General features: G+C 36.2%; 3 protein-coding genes across 15 annotated transcripts; 2 read left to right on the forward strand and 1 right to left on the reverse strand.

Annotated features, from left to right (window-relative positions):
• Nucleotides 1-698: 698 nt before the first annotated feature.
• LOC117626530 (something about silencing protein 10) lies at nucleotides 699-10,126 on the forward strand. Of its 12 annotated transcripts, XM_034358269.1 has the most exons (21): nucleotides 699-1,018; nucleotides 1,143-1,190; nucleotides 1,380-1,401; nucleotides 1,519-1,555; nucleotides 2,116-2,122; nucleotides 2,225-2,347; nucleotides 2,648-2,739; nucleotides 2,925-2,979; nucleotides 3,542-3,690; nucleotides 3,896-4,042; nucleotides 4,242-4,381; nucleotides 5,556-5,643; nucleotides 6,579-6,758; nucleotides 7,789-7,962; nucleotides 8,060-8,137; nucleotides 8,292-8,431; nucleotides 8,517-8,643; nucleotides 9,094-9,350; nucleotides 9,500-9,566; nucleotides 9,673-9,741; nucleotides 9,832-10,126. In XM_034358269.1, the coding sequence occupies exons 6-21, from the start codon at nucleotides 2,236-2,238 to the stop codon at nucleotides 9,961-9,963; spliced, it is 2,007 nt and encodes a 668-aa protein (XP_034214160.1). In that variant the 5' UTR covers nucleotides 699-1,018; nucleotides 1,143-1,190; nucleotides 1,380-1,401; nucleotides 1,519-1,555; nucleotides 2,116-2,122; nucleotides 2,225-2,235; the 3' UTR covers nucleotides 9,964-10,126. The 12 variants fall into 12 exon arrangements, with proteins under 12 accessions (XP_034214160.1, XP_034214213.1, XP_034214167.1 ...); XM_034358322.1 differs by having other exon boundaries at nucleotides 2,116-2,347; nucleotides 9,097-9,350; XM_034358276.1 differs by lacking the exon at nucleotides 2,116-2,122 and having other exon boundaries at nucleotides 2,123-2,347.
• A 1,456-nt stretch (nucleotides 10,127-11,582) lies between these two features.
• On the forward strand, nucleotides 11,583-14,039 carry LOC117616675 (54S ribosomal protein L51, mitochondrial). 2 transcript variants are annotated; one of them, XM_034346063.1, is made up of 5 exons: nucleotides 11,583-11,727; nucleotides 11,832-11,932; nucleotides 12,285-12,364; nucleotides 13,428-13,534; nucleotides 13,630-14,039. In XM_034346063.1, the coding sequence occupies exons 3-5, from the start codon at nucleotides 12,285-12,287 to the stop codon at nucleotides 13,800-13,802; spliced, it is 360 nt and encodes a 119-aa protein (XP_034201954.1). In that variant the 5' UTR covers nucleotides 11,583-11,727; nucleotides 11,832-11,932; the 3' UTR covers nucleotides 13,803-14,039. The 2 variants fall into 2 exon arrangements, with proteins under 2 accessions (XP_034201954.1, XP_034201955.1); XM_034346064.1 differs by having other exon boundaries at nucleotides 11,835-11,932.
• Nucleotides 14,040-14,592: 553 nt separating this feature from the next.
• LOC117614240 (eukaryotic translation initiation factor 2A) lies at nucleotides 14,593-20,006 on the reverse strand. The gene is made up of 14 exons (XM_034342983.1): nucleotides 19,756-20,006; nucleotides 19,076-19,161; nucleotides 18,625-18,979; nucleotides 18,360-18,546; nucleotides 17,752-17,986; nucleotides 17,606-17,674; nucleotides 17,042-17,143; nucleotides 16,616-16,656; nucleotides 16,222-16,355; nucleotides 15,717-15,780; nucleotides 15,514-15,610; nucleotides 15,297-15,415; nucleotides 15,100-15,122; nucleotides 14,593-15,000 (listed from the first exon to the last, which is right to left on the reverse strand). The coding sequence occupies exons 2-14, from the start codon at nucleotides 19,113-19,115 to the stop codon at nucleotides 14,913-14,915; spliced, it is 1,554 nt and encodes a 517-aa protein (XP_034198874.1). The 5' UTR covers nucleotides 19,116-19,161; nucleotides 19,756-20,006; the 3' UTR covers nucleotides 14,593-14,912.
• Nucleotides 20,007-22,451: the final 2,445 nt, after the last annotated feature.

The following is a 22,451-nucleotide window of genomic DNA, read 5'->3' on the forward strand; positions in this document are numbered from 1 at the left end:
TAAAATATCTTGCCATCATTATAGTCAATTATTGTGGCTAATTTTCTTTAGTGGGTTAAATATATTAAAATATGGTGTGGTTACATTCCTAGTAAGAATGGTTCAAATAAGAGACGCAGCATGTTTGGCAAGAGGACCAATCAATGGTTTGCTAGTTCTAAAAAAAAAAAAAAAAAAAAAAAAAAAAAAACCTAGTAATAGAATTGGGCCGATTAATAACGGCCATAAAAATAAAAATAAAAACAATATTTGTGATCAAATAATAAAGAGTGCAACTGCATGAAAATAGTTAATTTAACTTTCAAAGTCGGATTGCTTTGGCAATAATACGGAAATAATAGTTTAAAGTTTAAAGATCATCTAGAGGCCGATATAAGAGTAAAATCTTCAACCGGTCATGTGTTAGTAGGGGTGGGCATAAAAACTGATAAACCGATTAAACCGACCGAACCAAACCGAAAAATAAGATTTTTTTTACCAAACCGAAAAAGTCAACGCTGGACCTGAACCGAACCGTTGACTTCGGTTCAGGCTTCGGGTCCAAAATTTTTTAAACCGTTGGACCGACCCGAACCGACCATTATTTAATTATATAAACATTTGACACATGGCGTTGTCTCATTGGCTTAAATAAGAACTTTGGGTGGGTTTGCTTGCACTATATCAGAACCTCTCTCAAGTTTTAATTTATTATTTTTTCACTAACCCTCTCAGACTCACTCTGTATCATCTCTCACTCACGAAACCCTACACTATTTCTCTCCCGATCTGAGACTAACCCTACCTCATCGGCCGCCATCTCTATCGCGCGCTCTCTCCGTCTCTCTGTCTCTCCTTCAACTCGTCTCTATCGCACTCGCTCTCTCTCTCTCTCTCTCTCTCTCTTAGTCACATCTTTAAGTCTCTTAGAGACGCGAGACTCATTCTCTTTCTCCAAACCTAACCAAACATCAATCCAATATCATTGGTTTTTGGAGCGAATCCTTGTAAATTTTGGAGGGCTCTGGTTCATTCTAAGGTAATTTGTATGTATTTGGTTTGGATTCTTAGTTGTTTTCATTTTCCCTAATTTAGTAGATTATTAGGGTTTCGAAATTTTGGTATTCTGTTGAAATTAACGCAATTTTTTCTTAATTTTGCAGTTGTTGTGCTTAGTCTCTGTGGGTTTGGATTAATAGGCAAAATTGAAGGTATAAATATTTCTATCTCAATCTCTGTGTGTGGCTTAAAAGGAATGGGAGAATTAGAATTATATATTTTTAAATCATCAGCTCCACATGGCTTTACTTTAGATCTATGGATTTTTGGTATTTTCTTTCTTTATGTGAATATGATCTGACCTTCAATTTTAATCTTCCTGTGTTCTGTTTGTTCTGCAGATTGTTGCGTTGCAGCTTTCTGGTAAGCACTCTTATACTATGACATTTTCATGTCAATGATTTCATTGTATACTCTGTTCAATTTTTCTGTACTCAATGTTGTGAATTATCTAATTTGTTCTTTGTAACATGATCACAGTGGTCCGAATTGCCCCGAATTGTGTCTTTGCACTGAGGTATCGTATTAATATAATTGATTTCGATGTGATAAAATTTATGAATAAATTAGCAATGTGGTTTTCATCAATTTGAAAGATGAAATTCAGGCTTAGCTTTGCCCTTCTGCACTCTATTACTACATTTTCCTAGACGTAGACATACATGGAATTTAGTTTTGTTTATGTTTGGATGCTTTCTTTATTGTTTTCAGATTTAATTTCTGATTTTTTTATCTGTGTATTTTAGGTTCGATTGTTAGCCTTGAATCTGTTTCAATTTATTTAATTGAGTTGTCTTGAATCTGTATTTTTGGCATGAATCTACTTAACTTGTTGTTGATTAAATGCATTCATTCTTTTATTTGTTTTCTCCCTTTTTTCCTTATGTAGCATGTTTGTGTTAGTATCTTATTGATGAATGAATGCTAATATTTGGGTTAATTAGTTTTTTTATTGAATAATTATTTATTGATTGAATGACTGGTCTATATTTGTTTTTCAAAGGTTTAGATTCTGTCATTTTGTGCTGAACTAATCATTTCCTGCTCTGATATTCTATAGTTGTGATATTTGATCAGGATGCAGGTTTGACACTTTGTCGAATTGGAACAATGATGATGGAGAAGAAGGAAACCTAACACCTACAACTAATTACCTTCATGCTTTGATTGTATATCTTATTTGAAGGTTGCAATAAAATGGGCAAGAGAGGAAAGAGTCAGAAGAAAGTCGATGGAAAGCCTAATAAGAGAAAGCTCCGTGATGAAAATGGTGTCATTGAAGATGACATGGACGACGAAATTGATGCATGTATGTTGATTAATTCTATGATTTTTTTTATTGTACTTTTTTGTGGTGAAATTTATTTTCTGGTACTGATAGTTGAGTTGGTGTTTGTTCAGTACCTATTTGATCACGGAGTTGGTTTTCTGAAAATTATTTTTGGACATTCTTACATGTTTACTGTAGTCACCCCGTGTAATTTGGAGAGAGAAAGTGATGTGTTCAATCTTCACTTTCCCTTAACGTAATTATATTTTAAAATCCTTTCTTGTGCATATTCTTATTTGGAAAAGTAAGTGATTGATTTTGCGAATTCTTTGGTTGCAGTTCACAAACAAAGAGATATTGTTCCTCTGGACATTAATGAAGAGGCTGAGGATTCCGATGAAGATAACGAGCAACCTGTCTTTGACTTTGAGGTTTTCTTTTTTATTATTTTCCCTTTCATCAAGTTTTAATAGTTTCTGTGGACCTATTACAAGATTGATACAACTCTGTGATGTTTTTGATAGTGTTTGTTTTCGTCTTTTCAGTGAGTTTTATGAATAGAATTGGCTATCTGTATTTTCAGATTTTAATTTAGTATTGCTAATACTGTTTACAGAATTTTAATGATAGCGACGATGATGAAACCCGTGATACTGGCTTTGCTGCAAAAAGTAAGGAAGATGGTTTAAGATCTTTTGATTTCTCATTAAAATAAAAATGTCATTTGGTTGTATTTCTTTATGCCATAGTTCTTTGTTGACCTACTATAAGTGTAGCTCAGTGGTTCTTTGACAATTCAACTTCAAGTCGTCAAGCGTAAAAGAAATCAAGTTTTCTTGAATTGTTAGAATAGAAACATGTCCTTTTATTATTTGATTCTATAGATTGTGTGAACTTTTTAGAGGCGTGTTACAAGTTCCTAATATTGTTGTGCGTTAGCGGTGTGTTGAAATTTTGTGAACTTTGTTATGTCACCACTTAAACAGGGTGCGGTGCATATAATGAAATTCACATGATTTGCTCTTTGCTCTATGTTCATTGTATGGATGACTCTGTCTTCATCATTTGTACAAAATCCCTTGGTTCTACTCCATTATACTACCTGCACACTTTTTGTGTTTTAGGTGAAAAAATCATTATATTTCTGTAATTACTTCCAACAACTCCTCTTACAAGTTATATACCTGGTTTAAAGTTTACATAACTTGTTTCTTATTTATGTATTGCCTGCAGTTGTTAGGCAGCAAAAGTTTTTAACGGCAAAGTTTGGTGGAGTTGAGGATGAAATGCATGATGATGATGAAGAGGATGAGGAAGATCAAAACCCTGTATGGGGTGGAAGGAAGCAGCAATATTATGATGCTGATAATCGTGATTTCGAGGTGAGGGCATGCTCTTTAAGTTCTAAATGTCTGTCTGCTTACCTACTTCTATTCATGTTTTTTTTTATTACAAATTTACTGCTGACCATTTTCCAGTGATGCTTGTCCTTTCCCCATTCAAATTCAATCGAATGTGCATAACTGGATTCCTGTGTACATATATTAATAAGATTTAGGAATTTAATTTAATTTTTTATTGATGAAGCAACAATCAAGTGGCGATGAGTCTGCGAAAGAGGAAGAGGCAGAAGTGCTGAGGCTGCAAAGAGAAAGGGCAAAATCAGCAACGCAGGAAGACTTTGGGCTTGAGGATATTTGTCAAAATGAGAGTGATGCCGAATTAACTTTTGAGGTGGGGTTTGCAGATACGGTTGTTTCTTTGGTTTTGTTGGGTCATCAGTTTTTTTTTTTTTTTTTTTTTTTTGTTGAGTCTCTCCTTGCCATGGGAAGTGATGGTGACCTTAATTATTTACAAGTTTCTGTTCAGAGGCGGGTATTATGATGTAAATGTTCTTACAAATGGCATATCATCAATTCTTTCATTTCTGCAGGAAATTTCACGTAAGGGAAAAAGTACAAAGAAGTCTCCAATGGGAATTGAAGTTTCAGTTGACATGGGTACAGCTTATGAGGAGGTGAAGAAAGACTTGAATTCTTTGTCAAAGGAGGAGAAAATGGATGTTTTATATAGGTAAGGTTTTTCATTGACATCAAAAAAATATATATATTATTTGTGATTTCTCTCTATCCAGTTTGGTATATGGATCTATTATTTGTTTAGTCACTCATTCTCATCAAACCTGAAAAGTTTCCCAACAAATCTAACAACTCAAGAATTCCTTGGCTCTAGATGCCGAGGGAATCAAAGCTTGACTTGCTCAGTAGATCAATGCATCTTGTGTGTTGAAGCTCCTTTGCTTCCTAATCGTTAATTTAAATCACCACATATTGACTGTCGTCTGCATCTCATGAGGAGGGATGGAGGTTTCCTTCCTCCAACATGTTTGGAATTTTTTTTTTAATGAATTGCATTTTCTATTTGTTGAAATGCCCTGGGACCAGAAATTCATGCTTGAACAGAACGTTAAAGAAATCAAGGATGTTTCTTCCCTTCTTTTTTCTGTTTTAACTTGAGGGTGGAGTCATAATAATCTATTTTAATGTTTTTTTTAACTACTTCTACCGTATATTAAATGAGGTTTTGAAATATTAGTTGGGGCAATTTTGAAGCACATCCACTATTAATATGTGGTGCACATCCACAACTAAAACTGCATCTGAATTTTTTTTACTATGCTTATCTTATATTTTCTTTTATATTAAGATCTTTTTTATAAATAAAAAAAAAATTATATTGATCTGAAGATCTCTATTTTTGTTATTTTTGTCTTCCTTATCTATTTTCTCCTGTATGCAGTTCTCATCAGCAATTGTTATTGTTACAATGTCAACAAAGAGATAATAAATGTCAACAAAGAAAGAAAATAAATGTCAATAAAATGGGGGTGGCATGATAGTATAGGTTATAATAGGAACAATATTGTTTTAGAAATTGAGGAATAGGTTGAAGTGCCAATTGTTGTCTACAGGTAGAAGGCATCGAGCTTTTTATATAGGTTTTGTACGATGATATGTGCTTATATTTGACACTTTCATATATAAATATTTTTTTGTTTTGTTGCTGAGAGAAGTGTGATTTCTCTGTGCAATGTGGTATTCTGCTGCTTTACAAATGCTCTTAAGCTCAATTCATTGCCTTATTGTGTTGCTAATCGCAAATCCACACGTTTTTTTTTTTTGGGGTGTGTATTTTAGTTTTACTGTAGGATACTTTGGCCTCCTTACTTAATCATTTTGCCTTACAGTTCCGCTCCAGAATTAATTGGGTTGTTGTCAGAACTGAATGATGCACTTGAGGAGCTTCAAAACAGAGTTGATCCACTTTTAAGAAAGGTATAACTCCTTTTATTCCATGCTTCTTGTGATAGAACTCTGAGTTACTGGAATTGCTTTTCTCTCTGTTGGCATCTTGGCATGGAGGGTTTGTTAGGAAGAGTAATGAGGAAATTTTTCAGGATAGTCTTTTGAATCTGGTTTGGATACATGGACAAATCAATTTTTGGTTTAAATGTATCATTCTTCTTGTTGTTATTTCCCTTTTTGGTTTGAATGATCCGACTGTCTATTCTTCAAGTCTTCGTTCATTGATCAGTTCTGCAAAAAAGCACCCAAATTGGAAAATATTTAACCATTTGATTAAATGATAGTCATTTTCGTGTTTCTTTCAAAGTACCATGCTCGTCTATTTATTTCATCATCATGTGATGTCTTAATTTGTCAATTTTATTTCAAAGAGGATCTGTGAATAAAGACGTGGATCCCGAAAGGTTTGGTTTCTTAAAATACAATGCAGAGGGTGGGGCCTCCCCATTATATTTCAACAATCCGAATCTTTGATTTTTCAAGTCTTCATTCATGGATCATCTTTGAAAAAAAAATTTCCAAATTGTAAAAATAAAAAAAAAATCAGATTGTGATGAAATAAATAGACGACCCATGGTGCTTTCAAAGAAATACTAATTTTAATAAAATGGTCCGGTTTGGGTATTTTTTGCATATATGATGAATCAATGAAGACTTCAAGAATACACGGTCGGATCACTTAGAAGTCCTTTGGCTTGTACATATGTCGTTGTGGTTTTAATATTTAATATTTGGATAGCAGAATGCTGGGTAACTTTAGGTTTCTTCTTATTGTTTGATATAATGTGATTAACCTGTATCAATGGAGCCCTTTCCCTCTTTTATCATTTTTATTTATCTTCTGTTATTCTAAATTTGGTTGATAACTTGGTGTCAAGCATTATTGATGTTTTCTTGTTATGAAGGTTAAAAACGGGGAGGTCATGTTGGAAGGAGGGATGCGCTATTTAGAGGTAAAGCAGCTTCTTCTGCTGGCCTATTGTCAAGCCATAACGTTCTACCTTCTTCTCAAGTCCGAAGGCCAACAAGTTCGTGATCATCCTGTACTTGCTCGCCTAATAGAGATCAAGAGTTTGTTGGATAAGGTCTTCTTTTTCTCTTTAAGACACCACCAACCCCCCACCCCGCCCTCTTGAGCATGTTTTCTTTGCTAAATTTAAAAAGCATCTTGTACTTGCTGGATACAGATCCATCTATTGTTTATGGTTTTCTTTTTGAAATTAAGGTATCAATTAAAATGAAAGTGCATACATCTTATATATGCATATAATACAGCATGCTTTTGGTCCAATCTCTCAACTACTATTTTTTTATATGTTTCTTTCCAAAGATGGAATGTGCATGATCCGCTAATAAGTTGTATGTAATTAATCTTGGAGGAATATATGGTGGGTAGTTTTGTCCCTTCTCTGGATTCAAAACAACTCTTCTCTTGACCATACTCCGCACAGGATAGTTGGATTTGTCTGTTTCTGATTGGTCTTTTTCTTTTGTTCATGCTGTTTCTGTTGGTTTACCTATAGCACACTGAATATCACCGCAGAAACCACTTGTTAGTTCTTAGTGCATAGTTGTGATGCATGAGTTAAAAGTGTTTCTTCATGCATAAAAGTCAAAAGCCTTCAGAGATCTATGGAGACATCACTAATATGGTTCATATCTGCACCATTAAGTTCACTGCCTCTTTGAATAGATAGGTATAACTTATGACACATGAATGCCTAAACCTTTCTGGTAATTGCTCTCTTAAGCTGATGTACGAGTTAATCAATGATTGTCTAATTGCCATCTTCACGTATATTTTTTGTTCAATTTGATGGAACTACCTTTTATTGAATTTGCAAAAAGAAAGGCCACATTTGCGATCAGGATGAATTTTACAACTGAGTTAGGGGTCGTTATAATTGGAACTGATGTGTGGCAATATGAAAATGACCACCCTTGGGTCAAACTTCAGTAGTCTCAAAATGGGCCCTGTAGATCAGTTTAATATATTACCTATGAAGTATAGGTTCTGCTTTTCCTGTTGCTCTTGATTAAGTGGTCTATGTGAAGTGTACACTGCTGTTTCGGTTCTTCAGTAAGATAGGGGCTAATCTGGGTTTCACTTAACAGATGAAGCAACTTGATGGGAATCTTCCATCTGACTTTGAGGAAATTCTCAACAAATATAATGGGATGGAAGCAGTAGTGAAGTCGGGTAAAGAGACTGCTACTGTAGCATCTGGTTCTCTTGCTGAGGGTTACAGTCGCCCACCTGCCTTTGTTGAGGCAGAAGAAGCAGCTGCGGTAGTTACTGCTTTAATCTTCTTGTTTTTCAGCAATATACAATTTATAATTATTTAGTAATGGTCTCTTGTGTGATTCATACGTTAATTCACTGCAGCCACATGACATTGCTGTGTTGGAAAAGGTGGAGTCTCTGAAGGATAATCAGAACAAGGTGGGAAAGCGCAAATGTCAGGTAAATCATACATGGCAGATCTGTTAACTAGTTTCAGTTTCTGTTCTCTTTCCTAAGTTTCTGTTCTCTTTCCTAAGTTTTGTTTTTGCTTTTTTCTTTATGGCTTTATGAAGATTATCAATTTGTCTTATGCTGACTTTTTAGTATGTGGCAGAATGATGAAGTTGGTGTACAGAGCATGAAAATGTTGAAAGTAAGAGCTGCCCTTGAGGAAAAGTTGAAGCAGAAGGGTGTTTTCAGTTCCATCACTCCAAAGACTGATAAACCCCGGAAACTTCTAAAGCCATTGAATGGGTATCAGCATGCTCTTATATATATTTTTAAATATGCTTGTACCTATGCTGTGAAGACTGATTCAACTAAAGTTTGAATTAAACAGGAAGCTTGAATCATATGATGATTTTGATGATGACGCTGTAAATGCTGAAGGCGCCATCCATGGATTGACCAATGGGCGTGCACGTAAGCTCTCCCAACTTGTTGGTGCTAATCCAAATAAGTCCAAGGTATGAACTTCAATACTACTGTCTTCCTAATCAATTCTTGTTTTTAACTGCTTTCTGAGTTTACGAGCCATAGTGAGATTTATGAGATTCATTGCTAATCATTGTGCTTCTCATTTTTCTTGGTACATTCAAATAGGATAAAAGTCTTTGCATTTCTATCCCCTACCTTTATTTACATCTGGGTATTGTTTTGCTATATTAGTGTTGCAGTTTTGTGGAGAATGCAATCCAAACATTAGTTGTCTAGTTGTTTCAACATATTAACATATAATCAGGATTCAGGATAACCTGGCATGGTTCCTATTTTTCCTTATCTTTTTGTTTAACCAAAGAAGAATACATAATAGTGATGTTGGTTTATGTTGACAAATATCAAGTTATGATTATAAATAATAATAATAATAATAACATTTTGATGCTAAATTTTTTTTTTTTTTTAATCTTTTTGAGAAGGCTGTCTCAGGTGATGATGATTTACCTCAGAGGGATGATATTGGGGAGAGGCGGAGAAAGCATGAGCTCCGAGTACTGGCAGGAGCTGGAATCAAGTCTGATGGTGATGCTGGAGATGAAAATGGCGCTATTTCGGATGATGGAGATGTTGAGATGGATGATAGTGGAACTGGAGATTCAGAAGATGAATTTTACGAACAAGTGAAAGAAAAACGAGCTGCAAAACTTGCTGCCAAAGCTCAGATTTATTCAAGGTGTTTTTTGCTTTGTAGTTAATTGCTACGGTTTTTAGTTTACATCATCCCAGTGTCATGCAATTATGTAATTTGTGTTTGCTTTTAAATAGTGGTTGTTGATTTCAAGTTGGTAATTTGTGTTTGCTAAAGTTTCTTTGTGACTGCAGGTCCTCTACAGTTCCATCTTTGGCCGAAACTGAATCTGTCGATGGGAAACGCCACATTACTTATCAGGTAAATATGAGCGAATTTCAACTTTGTTCGTACGATCGGTTATTTAAGATTTACCATTATTTCTTGTCTCACCATATAATTTTGTCTTCCTCCAAATTTACGCCAGATGGAGAAGAACAGAGGACTTACTCGTGCTCGCAAGAAGCTGATCAAGAATCCAAGAAAGAAGTACAAGGTATTTTGATCAAATAGTTAGCACATTTGATGTTGCAGGCTACTAAATGTTTTCTGTTAAACTCAATTCTCTCTCTATCTCTCTGCGCAGTTGAAGCACCAGAAAGCACAAGAGCGTAGAAAAGGACAGGTAAGAGAAGTCAAGAAGCCTATTGGTCCCTATGGCGGGGAGACCTCTGGAATCAACGCAGGAATCAGCCGGAGCATCAGATTCAAGAACTAATTTGTTGTTACCCTTTGTTGCTTCATTGTTGCCCCTCCCAATACGTCTTCTTGTTGGATCATTAGGAGTGTTTTACGAACTTGTTGTCACAATTTTGATAGTCATATAATTCTAAAATGTAGTGGAAGAAGTTTTTATTCAAGATTTGAACTCTTTGGAAGAAGTTTGTTTTGCATGAATGTCAATAGGCAGGGGTAAAAAAGGAATGATGAACGCAAATGTCCAGCATATGTAATTGTTTAATGGCAAGATTGATAGTATGACAACATATAACATGTGAAACTATTCGACGTTCGACGAGAGATATAATTAATCCAGATTAGCATTCGTCATACCTGGCGTTCTGGTACCTCGAATGTGTTTACAAAGAACCAATCAGCCTTGTCCGCGTCGGGGTCTGGTTCAGTGCTGGGTGGCTATCTGGCTTATTAAGAAAAGTAGGCAGGTCAGGGAAGTTGAGTGGAGGCAGGCCGGGAACCGACAAGGGCATGTCTTCCAGCTCAAATGGAAGATATGCTGCGCACCATGGCCGAATTGGTAAAGAATGAAGCTCCATATATGCCGTGTCTCTTGGCCACATTAAGGGCAAGGGCCCACGGCAAAAACGAATCGTAAACTACACAATTGACAGGGAAGTTGGAGTGTTGGTATTTCTTCAGGACTTGAGATTAGGGTTCTTGAGCCATTGGTTTTGAATGATGTAAGGAAACTGTAAACCATCCATTGCTTGGTTGCCGCACAGCGCGTCAAGGAATCGAAGCACGTTAGGGACACAAATGGAGTTGACAGTGTAACTGGTAGTTGCCAATGTGGCCGTGACGCCTTTAGAGGCCAGGCGTTTTGCAAATTACTTACATGACACTATACAATCTTGTTGTGATACTATACAACCCCTTTCTTTAGAAAGAAATATCACCTATGACTATGAAGCTAATATATATATATATATATATATATATATATATATATATATCTCCGGATGTCCGGATTGTTTAGCATGCAGACCTCAATGTTTCTTCAGTTTTCTCCTCTTATATATGCTGCCAAATCAAGCCACTACATTGCTACATAAAAATATCCAGTCGGTGCTGCAGAAGTATACATCTTCAAATCATTTTTTACAATGAAACACAACTGCAAACATTGGAATCCGCACACTAAACAATCCGGTCTGGATAAGAGGGATGTATATTATTTGTAAGGTGTATTTCAAAATAATAAACCTTATTTCGATTTTTATATATTATATTAGATCTGACAATATTTGCACACAATTTGTTAACACGACACGAATTCGTATTAAAAATTTAGTATTCGAGTCCAAGTTATTTGGTCGTGTTAATAACAGGTTGACCCATTACCCACCAGGTTGTGTCAATGTCATTTGCGAATCCCGTTAAAAGTAGGGGTATTTTTGTAATTTTACACTAATAAATCTGGAAAAAAAAAAAAGAAAAAAAAAGGGAGAAATTGATTGCTGGGCAGGGAGTCGAACCCCTACCTCACTTTTAGAAGAGAAAAAAATACCGGAAATTCCTACTGTGCTGAATTCATGTTTTAGTAATTGTTGATTTCAATTAATATTTATACACATCATTAGGTTATAATATTAATTTTTGCAAAAGCATACAAAATAGAAAGATTGAAATTTGAAACCCTCACCCTTTCTCTGGAGCTCCAGCCGCAAGGAGTGAGAAGCATCATTTCTTCAAAGCAAATCCATCTTCGTTCTTCAAAGCATCATCGGTCTTTCTTCCTTATACTGTAAGATTTTATTTATCTCAATTTTGTAGAATTATTTATATTATGTGAACAGAACATTGAACTTTATGAGAACAAGACGATTGATACTTTGGTTTCTGCGGCAGAAGGAAAATAAAGAAGAAAAAGGAAGAGGAAGAATAAAGAAGAATCCAACCCAACCTAACCTTCTTCTCGAAGGAACACCGCGCGCAGCACCAACCACCAGGTCCAGCAACTCCAGCTTTCTTCTTCTTCTCTGCTGCTCGACGAGATACTTTTTTATTTTTTTCCCATGTTTTTCCTTTTTATTTAAAATTTTAGGCTTTCATCAAAATGATAAATTCTTGAGTGCATTTTATATCATTATGGCTGAAATGGATGCTGTATGAGTGGTGAAGGAGAAACTTTTAGTGTATATGGTAATAGAAAATGGGATAACTGAGAACTTATTATGAGAATGATATAAGAGGTTTGATGTATTTTTTATGCTTCATAAGAATGTTGCATAGCTTTAACAGAATTTCTATTCATTGTATCTTGTAAAATTTCTCATTGATATATTAATTTGCTGATATCAGATGGCTTTGAGAGGTGCGTGGCAATTGCAAAAGCTGATTGTGAGCTTTTCTGATTGGGGAGGAAGCAGTAGGGGAATCAGGTAGATTGCTTAAAACCAGTATTTGTAAACCGTGCATTGCGGGAGTATTTTGTCAAGTTAGATAATCTGATTTCATAAAGGAAATAAATGTTTTTAAATGTAAGGATAAAACTTTTATTGTTGTTTTAAAATATTGATTGACACTTCCTAGTGGAACTGTGGCTTGAAAGATACAGTTATAATTTACCGCAAGATCAATAATGCTAGGATGTTGTTATGTATTAAAAAAACAAACCATAGTATTCATGATGAATTTGCCCGCTTGTTTTTGTTAGATGCAATATGATATAGCAAGAATACTGATTATTTCTTTTTGCTTTTGGGCTTTTGTTTTCATCATAACATATACTTGCATGGTAATTACTCTCAATTTATGAAGTATAGGCAAGGAACGCCACTCTAGATGCAGTTTGAAATTGGACCGTAGGGCTTAGACTTCGTAACTTAGCTTAATTCTCTGCACTTTTAAGAGGTGACTTAGGAATGAGGCTGGGGTTAACAGATTGGGTCTTATATGTTGGGAATTGCTTTGGTGTTTTGCATTACATGTTATGTTGGAGCTTAATTGAGTAAAAGTAGGCTTGCTCATGCTTGCCCTTTCTTCTTTAGTAGAACTGAAGTGAAGTTGATAATGCATTGGTGGTTCAGTTACTGGAGGAGGGGCATCATTATAAGCTTTAAGCCTGTAGTGTTTTTTTAAAGCTTAATATATATGCATATGCCTGAAATTTCTCTTTTGGTATTGTTGTGACATTTTGATTGGATTGCACTTTCTGGTTCATTTATTTCTAATCCTATCCTTAGGGAATAATCTATGGTGGGGTTTGTTAGCCCAGATCGGATTGGACTGGACTATTTTTATGAACTGTGCTGGATAGGGTTGGCTTGGACTTAGTCCCGGCTATGTTAGGTATGGTGCTGGATTAAGGAGCTGGATAGTGTTATATAGCGCTGTCCTGCATAATAAAATACAGTACATGGTATATCATGGGTAAATATTAGAACTTCAAATTTTAGCACTTTCATTTTCGAATTTTAATAAATTTAACCTTTGACATGGTAGGTCATTTATGGAGTCATATCTACCAGTATTTAAGGAGAAGAATCCTCAGCTGGAGGTGGTTACTGAACTCATCCGGGGTCAGCATCCACATTTGAAGGGCTTATACAGTAAGACACCTCTCTCTCATACAAGTAGTTACACTCTTTTGAGTAGCATGAGGCTTTGAAATTCTTTTGTAAGAGTTTCCTTTGTCAATGCACAGAGAACAAAAGTGAGAGGGTGGTATGTGTGAAGAATATGGATCCAGAAGAGGTTCTTCAATGTGCAACCAGGCTAAGAAATTCACTGGGGAGAAAAGTGGTGAAACTGAAGACTAGACATGTAACCAAACATCCTAGCGTGCAAGGTACCTGGACAACAGACGTGAAATTTTGAGGCACGCGAAACAATCCCAACGAGTCTGAAGTAATCTTAGCTCCTAGTTTGAAGACTAAGTTCAAATTGGTTTTCGGTTTTGTGCTTGATCAATTGCTTGATTCTGAATATGGTATGATGTTCCTGGTCAAATAATATAACCTCATGAAGAAAGTTCAACCAGTGCTCTATGAGAATGTGACTTTCTTTGTTTTTGTTTGTTGTTATTGGGATCAAATATTTCACCTTCATGTGATATTATTTTGTAAAAATGACATAACAACGTTGGACGAAAATCAGCCGATACACCGATATGTTAGATTTCAGAGGCCTACTATAAATAAAACCAACAACATTGATGCTTTCTGCACGACCAATATTTTCATACTTGATAACAACACCGATATGATGACCTTGCAAATGGAAACCATCGAAGAGTAAGACTTGGCTATTTACAACAGAACAAAAACCAAAAAGTTACGCGAAAAAGAAATGTGCAGTGTGTAATGTGTTATTTCTGATTTTTTTTTTTTTTTTTTAAATAGAAACGTATTTCTGAATTTTGAACAAGGAGCCTAAGAAATGATTACTGTTGGAATGTGTTTCTTGTTACCATATAGGAAAACAATCTTTAAGCTAGAGAGGGTTTCTACAGCAGAGCCACACCATTCGACAGCCGGATAATAACATGCATTTTTTTTCTCTTTTCAACATGGTTTGGCAAGTTCACATTGCAAAAGAATTAAATCTAGGCATATCAACATATAATCTTTTTTGTTTTCAATTAACTGATATACAGACTATACATAAATAAAAAATCAATTCTCGAACTTTAATATCATTATCATTTTCAATCATACCATCATAATGTTACACATAAAGTAAAAACAGAGACCCAGCTCCTGTCATCACTTTTATTTCATTTCCCATTTTAACAAAACATATGCTCGTATTGGAGATATTACTATGCCGAGCTCAAATTTTTTCGGAGAACAAACAAAAAATCCCGCTTAAGGAACAAATCTACACTCAGATCTGAGTAAGGATGGTAATTGTAAAATCCACCCCTCCAAGCCTAGAAATCAACCTCTAGGTATAAAGGAATCACTCACTCAGAAACCCTGCTTCCAATCAAGTACCACTGGTAGCCTCAGCAGCTTTTTTCTCCCTTTGCTTCTCCCTTTTCTTCTTGTTTTTCAATGCATTCTTGCTCACCGTCCTTCATTAATTAACATGGACAAGCATTTGTAAGAATAAACTGTAAAAAAAATCAGAGCCTAATGTAAAGAGGAGACAAACAAAATAGGCATGTACTTACTCTGTAGAGCTCTCTCCAAACAGCTGCCATTAAAAAGTCATTGAAACCATCAGCATCACATCAAGCAATTGTTTCATTCCGATACAAATTAGTAAAAGGTTTTCCAAAAATGATTGTCAATAGTATCCGTACGATGAACTCATCCATGAATTTGAAGAACCCACTAAAAAAATGAAACCAACATATATCCTGTATACCTGAGCCTGAACAGCAGCAGCACTCTTAGCATGTGGGGGCCGATAAGCAGCAGGCTTTTGGGCAGGAGGGTTGCTAGCGCTAGCTTTTGCAGAGGTCTGAGAAATTTTGGACCTGTCTCCTGAAAAATTATCCAAGTTCTTCAGTGAACCAAAAAAATATACGTGTAAAATCCAAATCCACATTCAACTGCACTTGAAAATTCTAAACAAGAGCAACCTTGAGGTTTCGTTTCGACAACTTTTAATGATCCTATGGACTTGACAAGTTCGGCAATGTCACCAAACCTATCTGGTGACTCTGGTTTCCAATCAGCCTGAACAAATAGTTGGGGTCAGGAAAGAAACCAAATTAGGGAGATGTGAACAAAATGAAGATTTGTTTTTAGGCAGTTTAAAGACGGTTGCACCATCAACACTAACCTGGTACAACTTGTCAAACATCTTCTTGAAGAATAACGACCCGTTGTGGTGGAAAATCTTAATCCTTCAATACAGAGAGAAAAGAAACATGAAGTGGTTTACAGGTGAATAAACTTCTTTGAACCAGACCATCATACTATGTATCCAATCCATCCCATGTGAAAGAATGTGCACACACACCAACATAATATGCAAGAGCTGAGTAAATATGCACAGTTAAAATCAATATAAAAGTGTGAATGAGTAACATGAAGATGAACAAATTTTGTGCCCATGGATACTCTCATGATGAAGGTTCAATAAACAACTCATTTGGAAGATTGATAATCATTTCTTTTTCAAAGGCCAGAAATGACATAGAAATTCTAGATAGCCACATGGTAAGCATAGCTCTAGTGCACTTATTAGTTCAATGAAGTGCACTAGCATATACTTGACCCTTCTGTTAACCCGGAAACTTTCCATAATATACCCAAATGAAGTGCACTACCAAATGTTAACATACCCATTGTCAACTTGAAGTCTTGGTGCAGTTGTCGCAGTCATGAAATAGCATCCATCTGGAGACCATTCGCTTGTCACAGACAATTCAGCCCTAGTTGTCCCAAGCTGTTTTTTCTCCCCATAGTCCCAAAATGCCTAAATGGTAATAAATAAAAAATGGCAAATTGACTTTAGAAATCATAATGCTCATATATCATCTTTATCATCTTTTGCAAGCCAGAATAAAGGTATTCATCATGAGACCATCAAAGTGCATGCATATGTGAAAACCAGTAAAAATAACATATGACGAATTTCTTGAATAAAATTTTATATGATTGAGGACAAAATAATGGCTATACAGAAAATAGACCAGAGGAGAAAATGTACACATCTAAACTAACTTAATAACATACCATATCACCAGGTAAGTTACCAAAGCCTGCCAAACACAGAACTGCAAACCAGATAATTAAGGCCACAATATATATAGATCTTTTTGTCTTCTCTAAGAAATAAATAAGTATTATCTTTTTTATACCATATTATATTATATTATGTTTCATTATGCTCCCAGGTTGGTAGTCACTTTTGGCCCCCCTTCCATTCACTAATTTTTTTTTCAGCATGTCTACAAGTTGCTAAACTTGCTCAAAGCAACCAAATAACAAATGAGAACTTGATTTTAAAGGCAACCACCATTAAAAAAATAATGCCCACTAAATAATTTTGATAAACCAAAAATAATAGAGGAGCCATCTTATAAAGTATTAGGGAGATGAAGTAGCCGTTTCAAGTAAACAAAGTTAATGTTCTCAAGAAGTGGCAATTCTCAAGGATACATTTTCCCTTTGGATTCCATCGGATAGTATTGTACGGACCCGTTCCAAGCTCAAGAAGAGGATTGCACTTCTTGTCAAACACGGTCGCTTTTGAAGGCATAACTAATACAGTTCAAGGAAAAGAACAAATTCTGAACATTTGCAAGAAGGATATACATGATAAGCTGAAAATCACAAAAAACAAAAAATCCTAATATAAAAGATGCACAGAGAAATTAGCATTCAGACCCGAATACACTTACAATGATTCTGAAGAACCCATATAAGTTGAATGTAATATGTTTAGAAAAGGGGATGGACCATAGAGTCCAGATAATATTGCCCTGTCCAAATAATTTAAACCCTGGGGTGAAAATCACCTCAATATTCTGATAACTAGAGCCCCCAAGTGCAGCTGCCTATATATATAATAATGTGTGTGTGTGTGTGTGTGTGTGGTACTAAGATTCTTGATATAGAGTCAAGAGTAAGCTTAATTTGATCACAAACAATATTCACTAAACATTCCGAGTCTTATATACTGCTCCTGTTAAGTTGTCTCTTCAAAACATAATAAAAGGATACAGCCATAAACTACAGCAAATTCTGATCCAGAATATGACCACTGAACATCATGAACAGGCCCCTCTTTACCTGCCAAATATCTAAGGATAATTAGGCTGCATAAAGTTAAATGTTAATTTTGATTTACTATTGAAGTTGGAACATACGAAGAGGCACAAGTCCTTCATGGGTCCCATCTGTTGTCAGGTAGTTGAGCTTTGATTCCCCATAGTAACTCTGATTGGTTTTATCAACATCTGACTGCACCACAACTAAAAGCCCAGTTGAGCCCTTATTCCAATTCAGTTGCACTGATGAACATCGGAAGAAACTCCGTCGAGCAAGAGGTTGACTCTGTACAGCTTTTGCACAAGAAAATATCTGGACACTGGCAGGAATCCCCTAAATAGAAAGAAATTGAACTTGATAAATGAACAAAAAAGTGAAATAACAAAATTAGCACGAGATAATTATGTGAAAAATCAGCCCCATTGTCAAAAATGTTGAGATTATATCTGCTACTAAGTGGATGAAATTCCACCCATTCAATGTGCCAAGTCCAAAACACTGTATAGCTTCACAATTTCCTGACACTGCATCCTTCCATGTTTGAAACTCCAAAAGAGTTGAATACTTTGAGTTGAAGTTCAGAAGGGCCAACAATATTTAGTATAAATCCAAAACTGCTTTTAAAGTTCAAATGATTCCCATACTAGATATTATTCATAAGGAAGTCTCTACAATCAAGTTATTAACCAAAGGCATGAGTACAAACCTTGGATTCTGGAACAAATGCTGCCACATGGGAGCCAGGTGCCTTAGAAAGCTCAAATGCAGCCACTCCAGGAACTCTTAGCCGATATATAAATGGTTTAGAGAAATCTCCAGCATCCAAAAATTGTATCTCATTTGTTGCCAATCGACATGCAACAGCTTCATCAGAGCTGAATCTAATTGAGGGCCTGAAGAGCATAGAATTTCACAATCGAAATACATTTCACATAACAAACAAGACATGAAATATAAGACATTGTACATACCATGTAGCTTTAGTCATGTTCTTTTGGAATTGTTGATAAACAGGATCACCAGTCTCGGTGTTCCATAAGATGACATTCTTCTCCTGTGGCGTTGATGATTTCTGAAAAGTTTGCACATAAGTCCCACGTGGGGACAAGGCAGCTGCAGCAACATTGGGGATTTGAAAAGATCTGATCTCCCTGTAGCTGCTGCAATCATATATGCTAATTACTGAATCAGATTTCATCACCATCAGCCTCGATCCATCTTCACTGAATTTTGTACTTGTGCAGGAAATGTTTTCAAGCTTGATACCAGGTTGCCCATTGCTAAATGGGGGCCCATTCCAGAGCGAGAACCCTTCTGGGCCACGAACTGGGAGAGAGGTGAGAGAAAAATAAGAGAGACAGACAAAAACATATAGGATATAGCTAACCAACTAATACTGAATGAGATATATGATTTAAGTACCTAAGATATCCAGAGGCGGGGCAGTTTCAGAGGCTGCCATAGCAAGCTGGCAGAGGTATATATGTCAAGGAAAGCTTACCCTGAACCTGTTGATAAAAGTTTTGGGAAAGTGATTTACGGGTTAGATTTTGTATGAGCCATAATTCTTCATTCATAACAGATTTATGAAGAACAATTCTGCCTTTTTTTCTGCCAATGGAACAATTTTGCTTAAATAATATGCAAAATCTCAATAAACAAAGGCATGAATCATTGAACCTTCAAGTATTTTTTAAAAATATTACCCAACACATCAAATTTTAATCAAATTCTATTGAACCTTCAAGTTACCAGTTACCTTTGGTGCCAAATTTCACATTCCCTGTTGTTGAACTTATGCACAGTAACAATAGGCTAGTTCCTAGGCTCTTTTTTTCTTCTTCTTCTTTTATTTTTTTTACAGACTGTGCAACTTCCTTTACACACAATTGAAGAGAAACATTTCTTTGCATTGTCTTTTGTCCTTCAACAATAGAATCTTCATTCATAGCTAATTTTAAAAGCCGAATAAAAAAACCTGAATATATCAACCGAACCCTACTTCCCCATCATTTCTCAGCAACCGAACGGCGCTAATTCATTTTCAACATCTAGGGTTTATATATATGTATGATAGATCATAGAGAGAGAAAGAGAGAGACCTTAATCGGATTAGAGTCCCAGTTATGTTTCCGGCGTCAGAGCTCCGGCGGGACTCAATGGGTATCGGAGAACATTAAACGACGTCGGAGAAGGAGTCACTATGACTGACTCTGTGAGTGAACTTTATTACTGTTGCTGAGTTTCAGTTTCTGTTACATCTTATATGGGAGGCGAATTTGGGTCTAAGTGGCAAATGACTTTTTTTTGACCTTCCTGTTTGGACTGTCCAAACCTTCGAGGACTTGCTACAAAGCACCACACAAGTTATATAACACACACAAAAAAGTTACAACAAAAATTCCCCAGCGCAAATGCCAAATATGGTCCCAAATTTGCTGAAGCGTCAGCACGAATGCCTTTATTGGCAGCACACAGTAGTCCCGCCACATTCCATCACAGAGTCTATAAATGGTGTTGAGGCCCAAAAGGTTCAGAGGCCAAACGTGCTCAAAGGCCCACGAATCCCATGCCCATAACAAAAGCTTGGCCCGAACATGTGCAACGCATCAAACACGACACATGGCAGCAAGGATTAAAAAAAAAATTAATTATTAATAATATTCGTACCATGATAAGCGAAAGTCTAATTTAGCACTTCTTTTTTTCTTGGTATGAATCTAATTTAGCACTTGGGAAGATCACACCAAGCACATGCAATCTACTCGTTTACCATCTGGCCAACAAAGTCGTATCAAACTCATGTCTTTCAAGCCCACTCTTTCACCAAGCGTAAAGAGACAAGCTTCCAGTTGGTGATTTTGACTTATGTTATGTGGCCCAAGCATGAAAAATACATTCTACATGCATCCTTGAAAAGCCAAGCAACTTTCTTTGTACAAGACCACTCAACAAACTCAAATGGGCCAAAACAACATAAATTCATAGGATTTGTAAGAGGAGTTGTGGTGTGTAAGGTTACGAAGATTCATAAGGCCCAAAGAAGCTCTTGGATAATGTAGACTTTAAGCTGCTTGATAGCACCAAAGTTCAAACATATTACTAGGAATTCTACCATATGAGTAAACAAGTGAGATACTTTCCCGCACCCCTTGTAAAAGGGATTAAGTAGGGTTGTCCCAACCCTAATAATGAAGCCCAAATATAATACCTTATCGAGAAGAAACCCGATTTGGGCACCCGAAAGTTCGTCATATGCAATTGTACACAAACCACACCTAGCAAATAAGCAACACGCCACGCTACAAGTTTAAGTAGGCCCAAGCCACGCAAGATGCATGGGGCTTGCTTGAGTAGGTTGTGGTATGGATGATAATAAATTGACATAAGGCCCATTAATGGGCAGAGAAATGGAAGTCTTGGGTTGCTTGGGAGCCTCGAAACTCAAGCTCATTTCTTAGGCCCAAACATGTGGGTGAGCACAAAAGAAAAAAATAGCATATTACCTCAACCAAAGTAGCCCATTAACCCAACCAAAATAGCCCAACAATTGATGAAGTTAGCCCATTTACTTGATAAACCAACTTATTGTCGTAGAAGGCCCAAGCAACCCAAGAAAACATCTGCAAATCTCCAGCACCAAGCTAAAAAATAAAAGCCACGATGAAAGCCAAAATATCCATGTGTGTAAGCTGGTGGGAGGCTCCAGCACATGGGGGAGAACAAGTTTCAAGCAAAAATATCAAATAAAACCAAGGGATACTTGAGCAAAATAGCCTTCAAACCAATATACATACCCATGTCTTTCCCCCCATCAGATCTAGCCATAGAAGAATGGAGAAAAGAAGGAAGAAAGATGGCTGAAAATGGGAGTTCTCCACTGAGACAGCTGCGGGAAGACATTGAGCTCCCAAAAATCCCTAATTTTATGAGATTGGGTAGAGGAGATTTTATAAGTCAAAGGAAGGGAGAAGAAAGGAAGGGAAAAGCTTGGCCAAATTGGATAAAAACCATTAGGGTTTCTTGAAAAAAAAAATAGCTTCCAGCTCCTATAAAAAGAGGCATTTCCTACCCATAATCTCAACACACATCTGGAGAGCAAACTTTATCTCTCACCTCTGAAACCTCTGTAATTTCGAGCCTCATCCTTCCATCTCTTCCCATTTTCCCTTTTGGTAAACTTTTCCAAAGCTTGACAGAGTTTTCGTCGAACTGCCGGAAACTACCCAGCATACCCACTACTTCATCATTAGCTAAAACAATCACATCCAGAGAGAAAGCTTCCTCTCTCACCTGCAAAACCTAGCAAATTCGTGTTCTATTCATCATTTTTCCCCCAAAAACGCATAGCTTTCTCTTCAGTGCTAAACTCATGTCAATTTTATTTCCATGCTACAAGCATCTCATGCCAAGCTAGAAAATCTATCTGTAAGTTGTTGTTATTTTTGTTGGTGAAAGTAACTAATGTGTTTCCTTAGGCATCTTTGTCCTTTCGAAGCATTTTTGGGGCTTGATCTTCGAACTCGGACACAGGGGATAATTTCATTCATCTGCTCTTTATGGCAGCCCAACCTATTTGTAGCAGTCGGAAGAAAAAAACCCTTACAATAACAAAATTATCTAAAACCCAAATGTGAGAGGCAATTTTAAAAAAGATTTGCGCCTAAGATCTTCCATATCTATGTGCAGGCCATTGGCTCCCTCATTAATTTAGTTAAAAGAAAATTAATTTTTAGATGATATTTTAACTTAGAACCTATTAAATCCTTATACCATCCTAACGCCACTTAAATCGTAA

Source organism: Prunus dulcis, chromosome 1, assembly GCF_902201215.1.
Source record: "Prunus dulcis chromosome 1, ALMONDv2, whole genome shotgun sequence".
Classification (NCBI taxonomy): domain Eukaryota; kingdom Viridiplantae; phylum Streptophyta; class Magnoliopsida; order Rosales; family Rosaceae; genus Prunus; species Prunus dulcis.

What these genes read in the sequence shown, in the direction of transcription:
- LOC117626530 (XM_034358269.1), top strand. Translation starts at nt 2,236, where the DNA reads ATGGGCAAGAGAGGAAAGAGTCAGAAGAAAGTCGATGGAAAGCCTAAT. An exon ending in TACTGGCTTTGCTGCAAAAA is followed by an intron (nt 2,980 to 3,541) that starts GTAAGGAAGATG and finishes TATTGCCTGCAG; the next exon opens with TTGTTAGGCAGCAAAAGTTT. An exon ending in AAAGCTCAGATTTATTCAAG is followed by an intron (nt 9,351 to 9,499) that starts GTGTTTTTTGCT and finishes TTGTGACTGCAG; the next exon opens with GTCCTCTACAGTTCCATCTT.
- LOC117614240 (XM_034342983.1), bottom strand. Translation starts at nt 19,115, where the DNA reads ATGGCAGCCTCTGAAACTGCCCCGCCTCTGGATATCTTAG. An exon ending in CCCGCCTCTGGATATCTTAG is followed by an intron (nt 18,980 to 19,075) that starts GTACTTAAATCA and finishes CCTCTCTCCCAG; the next exon opens with TTCGTGGCCCAGAAGGGTTC. An exon ending in TGTCGAAACGAAACCTCAAG is followed by an intron (nt 15,416 to 15,513) that starts GTTGCTCTTGTT and finishes ATAATTTTTCAG; the next exon opens with GAGACAGGTCCAAAATTTCT.
- LOC117616675 (XM_034346063.1), top strand. Translation starts at nt 12,285, where the DNA reads ATGGCTTTGAGAGGTGCGTGGCAATTGCAAAAGCTGATTGTGAGCTTT. An exon ending in GGAAGCAGTAGGGGAATCAG is followed by an intron (nt 12,365 to 13,427) that starts GTAGATTGCTTA and finishes TTGACATGGTAG; the next exon opens with GTCATTTATGGAGTCATATC. An exon ending in ACATTTGAAGGGCTTATACA is followed by an intron (nt 13,535 to 13,629) that starts GTAAGACACCTC and finishes GTCAATGCACAG; the next exon opens with AGAACAAAAGTGAGAGGGTG.